This window comes from Calypte anna, chromosome 5 (genome assembly GCF_003957555.1).
Source record: "Calypte anna isolate BGI_N300 chromosome 5, bCalAnn1_v1.p, whole genome shotgun sequence".
Taxonomy (NCBI): domain Eukaryota; kingdom Metazoa; phylum Chordata; class Aves; order Apodiformes; family Trochilidae; genus Calypte; species Calypte anna.
Genome location: NC_044250.1, coordinates 9,201,581 through 9,220,255, shown reverse-complemented (window position 1 = coordinate 9,220,255; position 18,675 = coordinate 9,201,581). Strand labels below are relative to the sequence as shown.

The window sequence follows — 18,675 nt, the reverse complement described above, 5'->3', positions numbered from 1 at the left end:
TTCTTTGGATTGTTAACCTCTTTGGATTGAAAAGTAAGGCAAAATTTGTAAAACTTCTACGATGTTCCAGTTCCAGTTGGGAATTGCATGTGTTACAGTAATGCTATAAAACCACTATTGCTTTCTGCTATTAATAAGAGGCAGGTATCAAATGCAGAGCATAAGTCAAACAAAAGTGAGGTGATCACTTCAAATCCAGATATCAACATTCTGCCTACTGGATAGAATATCAGACTTATTCCATTTTTTTTAATCCCAAAATTTTAACAGCTGTGTTGTTATACTGTGCTTACTCTTTACCAAGCATTATTCTCTGTAATATTTTATTGCTGTTTTAATACAGAAAGTATCAACTGTGTGTTAAAACTGTGGTGTGTCATACAAAGTATTTTTTATTAATTCTGATTCTGTATTTCAGATGGTAAACTAATGGATGGTCAAGTGATTCAATTAGAAGATGGTTCTGCTGCTTATGTTCAACATGTACCCATGCCTAAAAGCAGTAAGTGTAATAATTCAAGATATACATTCTAAAATAATATATTACTGATAATATTAAGTAATTAGCAGTCATTATTCTAGCTTTATTTCTTAATGGAACAGTCATGAAGAGATCCAAAGTACTTTCTGATCCCAGTGTTATACTTCGTGTTCAATCTTACCAACTAACAGGTTTTTCAAACTGTTGAATCTTTTTCATTCTTTCTTCCAAACAGGGGATAGCTTACGTCTGGAAGATGGACAAGCAGTTCAGCTGGAAGATGGAACTACGGCATTTATTCATCATACCTCAAAAGGTAGGATTTTTTTAAAATATGATTTGTTGCATTAAATCTCAACAAAACTCCAGTGGTATAAAATAAGGTATTCTTTTTAGACTATGACATCATTTAGTGTTATTCCCTATGTAGACTGCTTGCTGCTTTTACTTTGACATCTGGAAATTGTTGAAATGAAACTGTTACAGTTCTTATATATTGACTTAAATTTTAAAGATCATGCTATTGGTGATTTTGCCATTAAGTAGTATGGCAGAAAATGCAACTCCTGTCAAGGATGCAAACCTATTTTAAATAACTTGTATTTCTACAGAAGATGATTGCACTAGTCTGGGAAATAATACTGCTTTTCTACAAAAACCTAACAAGTAGATATTTTAGGTCTCTTTAAAATGTGTCATTCAGAAATATTAAGAGGAGAGAATACAATACAGAGTTTCTTACTTTAAAGTTCTCTTATATTTTATGCTGCTTTTGCATATGTGCATGATTCTGTTGCCGAAATTATCAGATTTGTGAATTCTAAAATCTGAAGTATGTGTGTTACAATCTTTTCATTTTATTATGAGTGCATACAAAATGGAAAGCACGTTTGTGTAATACTTAAGTAATATTTAAAGTATTTAAATTTTTCATATACCGGTGGTCATATTTCTCAAGCACTTCATACATTATATATGGCTTTAGGAGAAATGAGTAAACAGCAGTAGTTTCAGGTATAACATGCAGACATTGCCATTAGTTTTATTTCATAACACTTGGTAATATTATTTTTCAGACAGTTATGACCAGAGTGCATTACAAGCAGTCCAGCTGGAAGATGGAACTACTGCCTACATTCACCACACGGTGCAGATGCCACAGTCAGATACCATTTTAGCCATTCAGGCTGATGGTACAGTGGCAGGTCTTCATACAGGAGATGCTGCCATTGACCCAGATACCATCAGTGCTTTGGAACAATATGCAGCCAAGGTATGCTGAAAGATATTGCCTTGATTCTTAACATTGTAATGTAGCAACACAAGATTGTTGCAGCAAAAGCTAATTGTGATCGAAGAATTAAAATTATAATTAAGGGAGTCTTTAGACACTTAGAAGAGAATACTGAGTTGTTGTGACAGTGCTTCACTAGTATAAGCAGCAGTGTGTAGCATTGCATGAAAACAACAAAAGGCTGAACTCTGAAATGATGTGGAGTAAGACTGAATTGGAAAGTGATTTAGGCAAATAGTAATTTTTTCTGAAATACGACATTGGAAAGAGCTTCTTCAACAGTAAATGTATTATGATGCTCAAAATGAACCTTTCCACTTTACTGGACTTCTGTAAAGTACCAGGTAACTACAATAATGAGTGATGCAACTTCCATGACTTTATAGTTTAACAGTGTCTCATCTGATGGATGATGATCATCAAGTGCTCTGGACAAACAAGTAGAAGAAATCTTAAGATCTTTCTTCTGGTGTCACTGAGAAGTATAAGATTTCAAGAGAAGGCCAGTTATGATAAGAACAGCACATAAGCCATTTAATTTCCTCATGCTTCTCTCTGTCATAATTGAGGAAATCCTAAAAGACTCAGTCAGGTTGTGTTATGTTTGACTATGTCTTAATACTTCATAAAATAAAAGGTAATTCAAGGTTAGTTCAGCTGTAGTGACAAGTTTTCTCACATTCCCTAGCTCCTAATTAATGCTTAAATCAATCATAACCTTGTCTTTCTTAACAAGGAGCTATATTAATAATAATATAAGTTTATTTTGAGAAAGTGAAGAAGAAACAGAAGAAATGCAAATAAATTTGCATTTTTGTCCTACTTATCTCAACATGTTCCTTTTAATTTTGTAATATGAATTTGTTTTCAGTAATTGTGTTTGTAGGAGAACTTCTATTTATTTTCTTTAGGCAATCATCTCAAAACCTTATTCTGAAAGGTACTGCTGGAATCTCCCACAGAAAGTCAGTAGAAGTGAATTTCCAAGTTTTGCACCTATATTAAGTACAAAAGCAAATACTAGCTCAATCATCACATCCCTCTGTTTCTCTTGAAAGGAGAAATGTGGTTTTGTGATTCTACTCCATATCCATGTATGATTCATAGTGAGGCAGTGTATACTTTTAATAGCATCTGGTATAAGTACGGAAAAAAAGTACAGGAAGGGGGTAATGATGACCAAACATAATAAATACATTAAGTATATGATAGAATTTTATAAGATTGTAAGTGGCACAGAGAAGAGCAGTGATGTTTCATTGTTTTTATGAGTGTAGGAACTGGGAAACATCAGATGAAACTCAAGGGTGACAGGTTCAAGAAAAACAAAGGAAGAATACTTTCTCAAATAGCATAAAGTTAAACTGTGACACTGCTTGTTTTAGCATATTGTGGGTGCTAATACATCCCTGGATTGACAGAGTAATTAAGTAAATTCATAGAAGAGAAATGTATCCATGGCTATTAGGTAGAAACACGTGGCTTCTATTTCAGGAAGTTCCTACACTGGAAATTGCTTAGAGGTTGGGAGAATATTTCTGGCAATGTCTCACTGTATACTTGGTCTGTTTTTGTAGTCTACTCTGGCTTCTGCTCCTGGCTTCTGTACGAAACAAAATGGTGCACTAGATTGACCTGTAGCTTGACTCAGTATAGCTGTTTCTATGTTCTTAATTGGTGGGATACTAAGTCTTTTTTTTAGAATCTAAGACAGATCCTCCTTTTTAGGAGGAACTAAGAGATCTTTATTGGAATCCCTCCAGAATTCTCCTGGTCCTGAAAAACGAGGTTTAAAATTGGCTATCTTGCATTTTTGGTAACTTTGAAGGTTTTCTTTTCAGAACTTCAAAGTGCAAAGAAAATTTTAAAGGCAGATTTGGAGAATGGTTGTTCTTCTGTGTCCTGTTCTACAGAACAGGCAGAAATAGCAGAGGTCAGTAGGCTGCCCAAGATCAGTGTAGAAACTCTGTAAAGAGAGTTCATACAAGGAGATCCAAGAAGACTACAGGGAAGCTCACTGGAATTGCTGGAACATCTACATTTTTCAGTGTCCCTTGCTTCTCCTTTAGGCATAGGACACATTTCCCATGTCTTGCAGAGCACATGCAAGCACTTAGAGTCCTCTTAATTCTGAATTAAAAGCAAAAAAGAGATCACTGCTCTCAGTGAGCATAAAGTCAGAAGATATGTAATGGAATTGTGAGAGATTAGAACATGTACTTTTCTTCCATAAGCTGTTTTCTTGTGACACCCCATCTGCTGGAAAAGTACACTTCCTGGGATTTGTGTATGTCTACACACCTGACACTGGGATCATTTGTTTCCAGTAGCACTGATGAACTTTTAATTTTATGTCAGCAATTTCCTTATAAACTAACAACAGAAAGTTTAGAAGGAACTGATTTAAGCCTCCTTTCTGTGCAGGTTCTAGTTCCTCCTTTCTAGTATTCTGCAGGAGAATGTCCCCAAATGGCTACTGTTTCCTAGAACAAACACCATCCAAGAATTGCCTGCTTGCCAACTCTGCCCTGCTTGGGCACTTTCCTCTTCACTGTTTTAGCTTGAAGCTGACAAAAGCAAATTGCTCACTATTGTCTAATTTAGAAAGATAGTACAATCTGTAAACCACTTATGGGATAAGTTAATCTTCAGACTCCAAGCAAAATGTCAGAGCAAGATACTTCACACAACCATTAACATTCTCAGGAGCCTACTATGACCTTCTTTGTGAAAGGGCATAAGCATAACAGATGAGTTCCTTCCAAACCATTTTAGAAAAGAATAAAATCACTTAGACTAGACTTAGGTGCATAAATCTTGGCCTTGAATGTAATGGAGAGGTTACTGTGAATGCCTGTGCTCAATACAGAGGCAATTAAGGAATTGGGAACTATGCAAAGGATACTTTAAGTTAGTTTTGCTACAATGACTAATAAGATGCTTTTCTTTGAGCTGATGTATGTGATAAAGTGTCTTTGTTGTTTTTTTTTTAATAAAATGGGCAATTATATTTTTAAGTAAAAATTTCAGATTCACATCTAATACTCTTAAATATTTTTATAAGCCCCTTGAAGAGTAGCAGTACGTTTCTTTTTTTTTAATAATAAACTTAAGGAACAATACACCAGTCTTCCCTTAGCTGTTTGTAATTTGATTTTTTTCAAATTGAGATTTAACACACTGTCTTAATTTTTGATTCCAAAGGATTTGTGCTGTTCAAAACAAGTAACTTCTGCTAAACAGGCTGTGAAAGATAAATCCCTAGTGTAAGAGAAGTAAATATTATTTTTTTTTATTTTAATACTTTTGTCAGTCAATGCTACCTCTACCGATTATAATGCAGGTGCTATAAGTGGCAATTTTCATTTAAGCTAATGTAGTGTACAATAATCATGTTTCAAGAGGGAGCTAGAGAGCTATGAAATAATAAGCCTTCAGGAACTATCTGTAACCCTCTTTTTCAGATCAATAAAAATAACCTATAAATGTTTTTCCCATTTCAACTTTGTTTTTCAGGTGTCTATTGATGGAAATGACAGTGTTAGTGCTACAGGAATGATAGGTGAAAACGAGCAAGACAAAAAAATGCAGGTTTGTAACCCAATAAAAAATAATTTGAAAGACATATTTCTTCCATCTTCTCTGCTCAACAACATTCATATGATAGTCCTGTGTAGCCATGAACTAGAGATCTAAATTCAAGAATTTTAGACCTGAGACATACAGAGATAGGTCGTATTTCTTACTTTATACACAATCCTTTCACAGGATTTTCTAATACTTAGTGCTTTCTAGGTTTTTTCTGTTAAAAGGTAATTCAAAATTATGTTGGATTTTTAAGATACATGAGTATTTAATAAGTAAAGGTATAAGTATTTCAGAAGTTCTCTTCCAGAGAATGAACTGACATTTTAGAGTTCTTGAAGCAGATGGAATGCTGACTCAGTTAATGAATTCTTGTCTTCTCAAGAGAGGTAATTCCAGGCAAATGTCTGTAAGTGTCCTCTCATTGGTGACTTATTTTGATTCTGCTTGCCCTGTTACAGTTCCTGATTTTTACTGCAAGTTTGGGAAGCAATCAGTAGGTTAGAGTGTTGCTTGTACTGAATGCTTAAAGAAACAGAGAAGTAATTACATTTCTTTTTCTGTATTCATGTTGTTTGTCTGTAGAAATATAAAAAACTTTTCAATGTGAAAATATTAGCCTAGATGTTCGAAGGGCAATGGAAAATACAGGTCTACCTTATAAGTTAATCTAAAGCTCTTTTGCCCAGGATCCATAAAATTATTTCAGGAGAGAGTATTAGTCATTATAACACATTTTCTTAACAGGAAAGCAAAGCAAAATGCATTCCGGGCTTCAAAAAATTTGACCAAAACAAAAAGAAAATAATAAAACCTATATGTTCAAATGACAAAATCAGAAACAGAAAAGTAACTGCATTGTGAGTCTTTGGTCAGAGAAGTCCTATTTTTAATTTTTGTTTAATTTAATAGATAATTAACTAGACAGGAGGAAAATTATTTTCCAAGGTAAAATACTGTAAAAGGAAGAATAATAGTCTCACCTCTGACAGTTACCTCAAAATTCTCTATTCTTAATTTATGTAAAAACTAAATCCCACAATACTTAAAGCCACAAACACTTCACTCTTGCTTCTGTGATATGACACGGAAAAGAGAGGATAGCTGATACATGCACTATTTATGGTATGGGAATATATTCCATAAAATGAAATAAAGAAATTTAGAGGTTTTGCACACTTCTGAAATAGGGCTGGAATATTCTGGCTGGAATAGGGATCCATGTCCAACAAAATGCAAAATTCAAGGAAGAGCAAGATAAGATCTTGATTGGTTTTACCTGGACATGAGCCTGTTGAGCAAAATGACCTTTAACCAATATCCAGTTACATGCTGATTTCAGCATCAGCCCCAAAGCAAAGTGAATCTGGAGGTTCTTTTATGGTAACATATATGCCATATGGAAATATGCCAGTGTTGGAGCATTGTATATTCCATACAAAAAAAGATCTGATATTTCAAAAGATACTGAGGTTTAGTCTCAAATTCTAACCCCTATAAGGTGACTTCACTTAACCAACTGAAGGGTCACAAATATACCAGTTACCTACAAAAATCTTAATTGTTTTACTGTCTTGATTTAAGTAGATACCTACTTGTAACTCATTCTGAAATAATGAGTTAATGTAATAACTCATTATAATGAGTTAATATATGTAATATATTGGTATTCAGGTATAGTATTAAATAAGTGTGTATTTATAAACTTTTTAATTCCAGGAGTAACACAAGAACAGAGCAGATGTCATGCTGCTAAGTGGCTCAGACTTGCATGTGGTTAGGTTTTCCACCAAAGTATAAAACCTTTTTGATTTCTGTATATGAAAACAGAAGACTTTGTGTGCCCAAATGGTATCATATGCTATTTCCCTTTGAACCTGCCATACCCATCTGTTCATAGTAAAAATAGAATCAAATAACCAAAGGTAGTGTGTACACAATATAAAAATCTCATCTGAGATCTTTATTCTTCTCCTGTGTTATCTGACTGAATTCAGGATGCATTTGTGATTTTAAAAATGAGGGTTTTTTAAAATTTTGTCTATTTAAAAGTATTTTGATGTACACAATTCCTCTCAAAGTTTCACACTATTATAAAGGTACTTTATTTGCTATTCTCTTCTGGTAACTGAATTCTTAGTAATCCTCAAGTCATACCAACTAAGGTATTGTGAAGAAATAACATACTTCTGCAAATAGCTGTTTGAACAAATACTGTGATATTTTTCTTAAGTGCTATTTTTAAAGCCCCCTCTCCCCTGTGTTTGTATCAAATATTACATGGGTAAGATTATGTCTGGTTAATTTCTTACAGATATTAGAAAGTTGATTACAGAAATTTTCTTTTAGATTTTTGCATACTTCAGCTTTATAGCAGAACTTAAAAACTATATGCATATTTGTATATGATGAAAGAGCAAAGAAATATTAGCTGATAGAAAAAACAAATCAGTGCTTAACTGCAGGTGCTCAACCAAGTGTTGTTTTCATGATCCTTAACATATTAAAGGGACTTCTGTGCTTCATTATATCATCAGTTAAACAATAGCAACGTGTTTATTCATGAGGGTAAGTTTTTCTACATGGTTCTAGAGAAGCTTTCTGAAGTGGTGATGGTGTACATTTTAGTTAATTAAAAATTTCATGTTCAGCTTTTTATTTTTAGTCTTAAAAGCAGTCTCAAGGTAATACAGGGCATCTTCCCTGTAGAATTTATAAGGGAGTTGTTCTCAATCAAATTTCTGATGTATCTGAATGAGGAATGAGAGGTCTATGGGGGACAATTTGCTTTGACAATTCAGAATGGATTTGAATCCATTAAAAAATGGGGTGGTTTAAAAGGATAGACCTTTTAAAATAGCCTCAATTACAGTTTTATGAAAATATTTATATTTGGTTTAAGCCATTATAAGACTGCTTATTTTCTCAGTCTGTATTAATGTTTCTTGCATAATAGTGTATGAATAAGCCTTTAAAAGTAGTTTAAGTTGCATCACAAAGCTATTCTGCATATTTTCCTGTTGCATCATGTCAGAAAGGAAAGTAGAACCTAGCTCAAATTGCTCTAATTAGTTTGATCAAGACACATGCATCACTGACAAAGTACAAAATGCTTTCCTTCGTTTTCAAAAAGTGTTCATTATAAGTGTGCTTAATTATTGTTCAGCCTTTGTATGAACTTGTCTTTGAAGTTGGTCTGATTTATGGCTAATCTCCCTTAGGAACAGATCTAGTGCCTTAGATGTAATCTAAGCCTCTTCTCTCTACTAATTTGGTCATTTTACCACTAGACTTATACTTCACATTTTTTTTGTTCTCATTTCTCTAATTAATGCATGCTTTAAAATATGCTAGCTACATGTGAATGTGTTTAACAGTTATCTTTTTCTTTTCCTCAGAATGAATCCTTTTTAGTTTTTTTCTTAGTTTATTGAGGACAAATAGATAGCATAACAGAGACAAGAGAAACCTGTCAGAATCATCTCTGAGTTGAAAGAAAAATGGTTTATGACTTTTCTGATCCGTTGTGCAGGGTTTTTTAATGGTGTTTTTATTTTTAACTTAAGATTGTTCTGCAAGGACATGGAACACGAGTGACTGCAAAGTCTCAGCAGAGTGGAGAGAAAGCCTTTCGCTGTGATTACGATGGCTGTGGAAAACTGTACACAACAGCTCACCATCTTAAGGTGATGAGATGTAAAATGAGCATTGCTACTTTGCAGGAATTATTTTAACAGATGATGTGGTTAAAAGTAAAGGAAATTAACAGCCAGTCACAGTGGTTCTGTTTTGTCAAAGATTTATTGGACTGATTTTTAGAAGAACTGGTTGTCCCAGGTACTCAGCTGATTTTTGCTTAGTTCTGAATATATTCAGGTGTAAGACCATGTTAGATTCTTATACTGCCAACGTGTAATAATTTCTTGTTGAGAAAGTTTCTACCAGCAGTGTGGCAGAAATTCTGAAATCCATTGTTCATTCTATCTACCTTTATGTGTATGCTTAATCAGGCAAAAATTCCATTTTTCGGAAGGTTTTACCATCATAGCACAAACTCTTACTCTTCAAAACAATCCAACGTTCAAAGTGGAAAGCTAGAATATCTTTACTTTACAGGTGGCAACTCCCTAATTGTCTTGCTTTTTTAAATTAAGTAAAGGCATTACTGAAATAGTAAATGTGTAAAGCAGTTCACGTTCTAGTTTCAACTGAAAAAACACTTGCTGATGGGGTAAAACCTCAGTGCTGCCTTGTCTCTGGCAAAACTCTGCAGTCAGTGAGTAACTGACTCCACAGATCATGTGTCAAAATGGTGTCCTTGCTGTAGATGTTTCATGCAATATAGGAGGATCATTACAAGTGCTCAGTGGAGTAAAAAATCAGATAAAGCCCAGGCACACTGCTGGCTGTCAACCAATACCCCAGGTCCTTTTCCACTGGGCAAAATTAACAAAAAATATTGTTAACCATATGTATATTTTTTTAATCACTGGTTTAAAAAGGCTTGAATGTGAATCTTAGAAAGGGACGCAAAAGATGATGTCTTTAAGAATGAGCTGTTTCTGTGCTGAAGTACTCAGATACAACATTTCATTTATTCAGTGTACTGGATGTCTTGACAGGTCCATGAAAGGTCACACACTGGAGACAGACCATATCAGTGTGAACATCCTGGATGTGGAAAAGCATTTGCAACAGGTAATCTTTTATAGACTAGGTCCTCCTGTTTGCTAGTGGTTTTCTCTGTGTAAAGTAAATGTTTAAGATTGTGCTTTTTAGACTGTGAAATAATGAAGTTGGTTGGGAGAACTGCAAGAAGACATCCTTTGTGTTCTTAAAATCACCAAGAACAGAAATTTCAGCTATCTTAGGGAGACCACACTGTGGAACTAAAGCAGATGCCTTCTGCTTACAGCCTGTTACTTTATTCTGTAGAAATATATGTATCACCTGGGGATACAGCTGGGGTTCATTTTCTAATGGCTGTTTCAGACTTTTTTGTTATTATTTTTTTAAGAGAAGTGTAGAAAGGAAAATCCTGGTAAAATGCTTTTTGCAAAATAATTTACAGAGAGCCTGATCTAAAGCTTGCTTTAGACTTGTAGAGTTTAAATGATGATGAGTTCCTAGAAGTAATCATAAAGGGAGTAAGTGTCTAGGACTGCTATCAGTTGGTCACCCATATATGTAATGATGCTAATAATATGGTTTAAAATAGTTAGAGTTAGAGCTTCTAACTTCATTAATGGTACTGATTTTTGTATGAGTGAATAATTAAGTGTCAAAATTTTGATGATAGTAGTGGTGAGAGATAAAAAGCAGATTAAATACAGAGCATACAACTTTCTCAGAAGACTGAATAAATTTTTGTCCACATTGTAATCATAACACTTTTGTTTTGAAGTGAAGGAGAAGCTTTATGGAAGTGTGCTTTTCTTCATAAATAAAGGATGAAAACAATTCTGAATTGTATCTGGAGTTCTGCTGCTCTGTATGATAGAATAAAGAGCTTGTGAAGAGCAGATTTTACTCCTCAGAGGGCTTCCCGATTGGAATGGCAAGCAGAGCTTTTTGATGGTGTTGGTTTATGAGTATCCTGATTTTGTGCTTATACCATTACAACATTCTCTCTAATTTTCAGGGTATGGGTTAAAAAGCCATGTCCGAACACACACTGGTGAAAAGCCTTATCGGTGCACTGAAGAAAATTGCACCAAATCATTCAAGACTTCAGGAGACCTGCAGAAACATATCCGAACCCACACAGGTACTATTGTCACTCTTCTTTTTCTTTTTTGTTCATTCATTTTGGTGCATCTTGTTTTCTCTTTGGTCATTCTGGGATATTATACTTAAGAAATCAGCCTGTGTATATTCTCTTTCTGAAGTCAGTGAGCTCAACAGCATCTCAGTATGGTAAGAATTGACTGCAAATCCAGCATGCTTTTCCCAGAAAAAGGGCCTAAGCATTCACACTGCTACTGCAGATGCACTGACTTGTAGCAGCACATCACTTACATTGTCACTGAGTCTCCTGATGCCTTTACAGTTTCATTTGCAGCTGTAACAGAGCAAGGAACTTTTCCTCAATCATGTGGCTTGCCTTTTAGAAATGGCATCAGTGTTCTTAAGTTTTGGTGCTTTAAGATCATTTGCATGCTAACTTCACAAAGTTCTGAGTTTGTTACCATGATTTCCTTACTCTTCCTTCACCATAATATTAACAAACATTATAGAAAAACAACTGTTATTAAAACTTCCTAATGCATAAAAATTAAAGACTTTATCTTTTGCATTTTAAAAAATTTTCATTTGAAAGCCAAAACACAAATTCTAGACAGCATTTGCTACACTTCACAAAACTGTCCTGGTGCACACACGTGTAAACAAGTGTATATAGTGCTGCCTTTGCTCCAGAGATCTCAAAAACCCCACAACCTTTAAAAGTAGGAAGAGTAATCTACCACTTACTAACCTATTCCATTAAGTGTTTCCTTGCCTGCTTTGGACACTGACAAGTTTTTCCACTGAATTTTTGGAATCTTGGAGAGTAAAAATGAAAAAGTTTTTTTCTCAGACTGAGAAGAGAAATGAGGGGGGATAAAAGGCAATAAAAATTATAAAAACTCAAGATTACATTAGAGATTACTGTTGCTTTCCTGGATGATGTTAAATCAATCATGAGGGTGAAGACATAGATATGTTACCTGTGTTTAGTTGAAGAGGAGAACTTTTTACATAGTTATTTAGTAAATAATGATGATGAACTGAAAGATTTCTTTAGAATGGACAACAACTCTATTAGCTGTAGGCTGTTGCCTTTACTTATTTATGGCTGTAGAAATTGTATGGTGATTTAATTGCTTTAATCTAATTTAGAAGTTGAGAGAAAAGACTTGAGCCAGCCCTATATGAACATTTACTCATTTTAACAATATTATTAATACAGTAATAGACTCCTAGCAGTCTAGGGACTGGAGTTCAGTGTTGTCTTGTTTTAAATTTATGAGTAGTTCCAGAAAGCCAAAGAATCAGAAGAAAATTGCAGTCTTTTGTGCAGATGGACGGGGTAGTGTATGTGCCTACCCTGTGCAAGCTCCAGCAATGCACCCGGTGCAGGCAAGTCTGGGCTCTGCCTGCTCTATCCAGTGGCTCTGAAACCTTTGGTTTGTCACAAGAGCAGGATTAACACTTTCTGCGTTTTCTGTCTGTTTTAGCCAAAAGCTATTTTTCTCTCTCTTTCATTGGCAGTCCAGTCTCAGTTTCTCTTGCCATCAAATGCTTGCCTCAGCTTCCTCCATGATTTCCCCAGACTGACTTTTCTGGTCTCAGAAAAACTGGTGTGGATGGTGCCTCCTACCTGCTGTGGGGCAGAGCTTGAAGGGTTCTGACTTGCTTTGCATTTCAAAAGCTAGGAATCTCAGTTACCTGGAAACCAGTCGCTTTTCTAACAAGTACATTAGAAACTTAAAAGGCTGGCTTCACCAACCGGTCGGATGACATTCTTACGGGCTTTCTTTAAAAGCAATCTGGTTCGGTTTCTAATGCAGAGTTTGTTGTTGGGCGGGGTCGACTCTGCAACCCTGCTGCTTTCAGGCGTAATTTGAGGTCCTGGGCTGAAGCAAGGATTAGGGGAGCCATGGTAACACAACACTGAGGCGTGTGCACAGAATACACACACTGCCTTGGCAGGAAGCTGGAAAACCTTCCCGAAACATCTGCCCTGAGGAGTGAATTATAGTTTCCTCTGCCAAGGAGTTAACTTCTTTGGACTTTCGTGGTATTAACGTCTCCTGACAGGACTTTGTTTTTTATTTCTGTCTCTAAGTACTTAATGTTGTATCTGAAGTGGTAATCTGCCCTCTCTTGCTCTCAGATTCTTCTCTTTGGTAAGCAGTGCAGTGGGTGGAATGTACTTAGCTTTAGGAAATGTGAAATTACAACAGGACAGCATGTTGATGGTTCACTCTTTTCAAGAGTTAACCACCTGCATTTTTCCCCTCTCTGTACTTGGACAGATCTGAAAGGTCAGGGGTACTGGGGTATCAGACAGGGGTTAGCATCATCTAGTGTTCCTGCTGAAATGTGTTGGTGCAGTCCCGTAAATCCTTGTTAAATGTATGTATCATGAACAGACTTATTTTTAAAATAAGCAGTATTTACAATTACTCTGGTTTTGGGGTTTGAAACTTGAGTTTCAGGGCTGTCTCTAAAAAGTTGGTTGTTTTCATGTAAGTGCTTCCTATAATGATTTTTATGAGTCCATTTGTATCTTGGTTATATGCTATGTAATTTTTCTCATTTTATAAATGAGAGTTGACAAGTGTACAAAAGGTGCAATCACTTATTTTGGATACTGTTGGTATGAATTGGAGGGGGGTATTAAATACATGTTAGAATACAGATGATATGGAAGCTAATCCAAGCATTTCAGTCTGGTTTATACATCCTAAAGTACTGATTGAAATGCTTCATTATTTAGCTTACAGATTGTATGATTTACCTGGATTTTGCCAGTTTTGGCTAAACAGAACACTCCATAGCAGTGTGTTCATGATGTTTCTGACTGGGCGTCTCAGAGGATTAAGTAGTTTTATATTCCTCTGTTGGTCTAAGTGTAACTTAGGATTTTTGTTCTTTTATAACTTTTGCATGAGTAACCTTTCTTTTCTGTTTTTTTCAGGTGAAAGGCCCTTTAAGTGTCCATTTGAAGGATGTGGCAGGTCATTCACAACATCTAATATCAGAAAGGTTCACATCAGGACACATACAGGCGAAAGGCCTTATTACTGTACAGAGCCAGGATGTGGGAGAGCTTTTGCCAGTGCAACTAATTATAAGAATCATGTGAGAATACACACAGGTACATGAATGTTGTTTTGTATTCTGAAGTGGAATCTGCTTGGGAGAGACTGCATCATTTTCCCTGTGAATGCTGTTTTGGTGCATTGTAATTGAGTATAGTCATGTTGGTATGACCTAACTTGGTGCTTTTGTTTGGGCCTCATCTCCTCTCAGCTGATGACAGCTAAACAGTAAGGTTTAATGCCTTGCTGTCAAGGCAGAATAATTTTGGTTTGGATACCAAGCTCTCTAAAATGAATGCAAAACCTTTTCTTCAGTTGGTGTTGGGCTGAATCCTTAATGTAGTTCTGGAGCTTGTCTCCACTGTGAGCTTCTTAGATGAGTTTCCTGGCTTGTATCAGAAATAGTGTGACCAGCAGGACTAGGCCAAATGATTGTCTCCTTGTACTCAGCATTGCACCTCATATACTGTGTTCAGTCTTGGTTCCCTAACTACAAGAAGAACATTGAGATACTGCATCAAGTCCAGAGAAGTACTGGTGAATGATCTGGAGAACAAGTCTTATGAGGAACTGCTGAAGGAACTAGGGTTTAGTCTGGAGAAAAATAGGCTGAGGGGAGATATTATTGTTCTCAACAGCTTCCTAAAGAGGATTGTAGCAAAGGTGGGTGTTGGTCTCTTCTTCCAAGTAGCAAGCAATAGAACAAGAGGAAGTGGCCTCTAGTTGTGCCAGGGGAGATTTAGATTTGGTGATAGGAAAGAACTCTTCATAGTAAGAATTAAGAAGCATTCGAACAGACTGCCCCGTGAAATGGTTAAGTCACTATCCTTGGAAGTATTTAAAAGACATGTAGATATAATGCCTAGGGATGTTGTTCAATGGGACTTGTCAGTGTTAGGTTTATGGTTGAACTTAATGATCTTAAAGATCTGTTCTAACCTAAAGGATTCTGTGTTTCTAATTCTTTACCCACTGATCAGTTTATCCATCAATTCCATATCTCTCCAATTTAGAGAGAAGGGTGTTGTGGGAGACCATGTCAAAGGCATTACAGAAGTCTGGATAGAAGACATTTGCAGATCTTCACTTGTCCACTGTTGTAGGCACTCCATCACAGAAGGCCACCAGATTTGTCAGGCAGGACTTGCTCTTGGTGAAGCCTTTCTGGCTGTCTTGAATCACATCTCTGTCCTCAGTGTGCCTTCGCATAGCTTCTTTTCCATGATTTTCCCAGTCAGAGAGGTGAGTCTGACAAGCTGGTAGTTCCCAGGGTCCTCCTTTTATCCCTTTATTTTAAAATGGCTGAAATGTTTGCCTTTTTCTAGTCATCAGGAACTTCACCAGATTGCCAAGACTTTTCAGCTGGCATGGAGAATGGCTTGGCAGTTACTTCAGCCAATTCCCTCGGTACTCTGATGCATCTCACCACACCCCATAAATTTACAAATGTGCAGGTTCCTCAGGTGGTCATGAGCCTCATCTTCTCTTACAGTGGGAGGGACTTTGCTCCCCCAGTCCCTGCCTGTAGCCCATCTGCTCAAGAGGTGTGGGAAGAGAGGTTGTCAGTGAAGACTGAGGCAAAAAATTATTGAGTATGAGAGAGAGAGCTGTTTCTTAAATTAGTAACAGTATAACACAGGCCTGAGCTTGACTTTTCCTCACCATCATGAGTCCCCCTTTCATCCCAGCTGTATTTTCCTTGCTGGTAGGGTAGTGGTCAAAACCTCCTTTTTGTAGACTGGAGGTGAAAATGCTTACCCAACTTTACTGTCAGGGTTAGTTAGCAGAAAATAATCATCAGAAATTCAAAGGTTCTAACAAGTTTCACAGATATCCCAGATATTATTTTAAGTTTATAATGTAATTTATACATCTGTTTCATTGATTTTTTTAAATGAAACACGCTTTCATGTAAGAACATAATTATTTAAACACATTTCCTATAGATTTCTTTAAGTCTTAAAGACTCAAAAGTAAATGAAATTGTGTGTGAACATACCTGATCATTGGGGAAAATATGGGGCTTCCAGTAATAACAAAATCCTCAATACCAGGCCAAAATAACACCGCAGCTTTCATCTTGTGTCAGTCTGGTTTATGTTTTAAGGATGTTTTACATAGAATGATAGAGATAAAAAGGACCCAACTTTTCCAGACAGTAGTTTTTACAGAAGGACAGTGAGAGGATACACTGATAAGCTTTGTGATCCTGAGCTTCATTGTGGCCTTTGAAACTGAAGTATGGCTGGTAGTGAAAGTGTATCACTAGATATTGTTTTTGGTTTTGTTTTGGTTTGGGGTTTTTTTGGTATTCTGGATAAAGTTCTCTTCATCCCTTTTGTTTTTCCATATAGGAGAGAAGCCCTATGTCTGCACAGTTCCTGGTTGTGATAAACGTTTTACAGAGTATTCCAGTTTATACAAACATCATGTTGTACATAGTCATTCCAAACCATATAACTGTAATCACTGTGGGAAAACCTACAAGCAGATTTCTACACTTGCTATGCACAAGAGGACAGCACACAATGATACAGAGCCCATTGAAGAAGAACAAGAGGCATTTTTTGAGCCACCTCCAGGTTAGAGTTTCAGTCTTTGGATCTCTTGTAAAAAAGAAAAAAAAGAGGGGTTAGGTAATATTTTGCTGGGTCTTATTTTAACCAAGGAAATTAAAGCATAGATAAAAATCTGAATTACTTAATAAAATTATTTAACTTCTTTGTTAGATGTCTTAATATAAACAGAAACTGGAGAGTGATTGACCATATTATAAACTCATGTATAGCAGTCCTGAGGATAAGAGAGATATTTGAGTTGCAGTCTCAGCAAATAAACATAGTCCCTGCTATAAACATGAGTGTGGGAAGGGACTTTAGAGAATCTAAAGTGTTCGTTTGCAACCTACTTGATTTTTCTTAGGGATGTTTCAAAGAATATGTGTACACCATGGTTGGTAACAGTCTTCTGTGCAGGAGCAACAGCACTGCCTGCACTAATACTGTGCTGGGTTTGCTGTGGTTAATAGCATTTTCTGTAAACTGTCTCAGAGGCACAGATCAAAATAGGCTCATGTGCTGCAGTATTCCATATAATATGTTTTTCATAGCATCATGAGTATGGAATCCTATGACTATAAAAGATCAGACTGAAGGAAGTACTGTGACAGGAAAAATACCACTTGTCAGGCTGTGATTTTTCAGATGTGACTGAAGATAGGACACACACGTGCAAACTGTTCTGGTCAGAAAAGTTGATTTTCTTCATGTGTGTGAGAAACTGCACTGAGTGCCTCAAGCAAATTTGCTATAGTCTAATTCCTTCTTTTAAGAGAATGATAAGATTCGTTTGCTGAAGTTAACCATTTATTAAGATAATGAACGTACTTAACTCTTCACACAAAGGCATCATTGTGTTCTTTTATATATTTGTTAATAATTCCTAAAGGGCATCCAGCTGTGTTTGCATGGAGCCTTCTGTATGGAGAGGTTAACATTTAATGAATAAATTAGAAATATTTGTCACCATTTCAATACTCTCTTATAAACAATGTGCATGTATTTTTTATGTGTAGCATTTGTACGTGCTAAAACTTATTGCTAAAAGATTATACCCTAAGTTCTCAAAACAACAGACTTTCTGACTTCCTTTTAGCATCTTCCCTCGTTTATTTTTCTGGTCTTTCCACTAAAGTTTTTCCACGGGAGTGTTTAAAATCTTCAAACCAGGCTGGCACTTCATTCTTCTTATTTGCACTCTGGGCAGCATTTAAGAGTATGTAAACTATCCTCTTGCCTTCTTTATATCAAATAGGTCAAGGTGAAGATGTTCTCAAAGGCTCCCAGATAACCTATGTCACAGGAGTAGAGGGAGAAGATGTAATTGCTGCACAGGTTGCTACAGTGACTCAGTCAGGATTAGGTCAACAAGTAGCACTAATATCCCAGGATGGAACCCAACATGTAAGTAACTACGGTGTTAGCTGACAAAAATATGTTGAGAACTAGCAGATAGTCCATATATGTGCTTTCTAAAATCTGTTAGGATTCTTGATAAATACATACATGAGTTTCTTAAGGAAAGAAGCTTCTTTGGAGCTGGGTCAAGATTTGTTGAGGGCTTGGAAGGCTCCTAAAGTAAACAGCATATTCTGAGATCTTAAAATGTATTAATATAAAACTAGTTTTTTTTGCTATCCTTTTTACCTTTGTCACTCAAAGTAGGCATGGACTATTCTAATAGTAGTTACATATATAACCTAGTTTCCTCAGAATTCCCTGATTATTCTATTAACATCTGATGATCAGCTTCACTGTTGTCTTGCCTGCACACATTGTTAAGGGAGTGGGAGGGTAGCCCAATCTTTCCAGTCCAGCTGTTTAGTAGTATGCAGTTCTAAAATTAAAAAAACAAAAACATAAGGAATGCTTTGATACTACCTCTACTTGAAAATTCCTATGGATATAGTTTTTTAAGGATTCCCAGGCATATATTTTTTAAGGAATTCA

The 18,675-nt window shown here is 36.0% G+C and overlaps 1 protein-coding gene across 2 annotated transcripts in view; it reads left to right on the top strand.

Moving 5' to 3' along the window:
• ZNF143 (zinc finger protein 143) overlaps positions 1 to 18,675 on the top strand; it is a 33,694-nt gene that overhangs the window by 11,066 nt on the left and 3,953 nt on the right. For both annotated transcript variants that reach the window (XM_030451396.1, XM_030451395.1), the window contains exons 4-13: positions 419 to 502; positions 717 to 797; positions 1,558 to 1,754; positions 5,292 to 5,366; positions 8,927 to 9,046; positions 9,983 to 10,058; positions 11,002 to 11,127; positions 14,044 to 14,223; positions 16,522 to 16,749; positions 17,981 to 18,129. In XM_030451396.1, the coding sequence (XP_030307256.1) occupies positions 419 to 502; positions 717 to 797; positions 1,558 to 1,754; positions 5,292 to 5,366; positions 8,927 to 9,046; positions 9,983 to 10,058; positions 11,002 to 11,127; positions 14,044 to 14,223; positions 16,522 to 16,749; positions 17,981 to 18,129 (1,316 nt within the window). The remainder of the gene's footprint in view (positions 1 to 418; positions 503 to 716; positions 798 to 1,557; positions 1,755 to 5,291; positions 5,367 to 8,926; positions 9,047 to 9,982; positions 10,059 to 11,001; positions 11,128 to 14,043; positions 14,224 to 16,521; positions 16,750 to 17,980; positions 18,130 to 18,675) is intronic.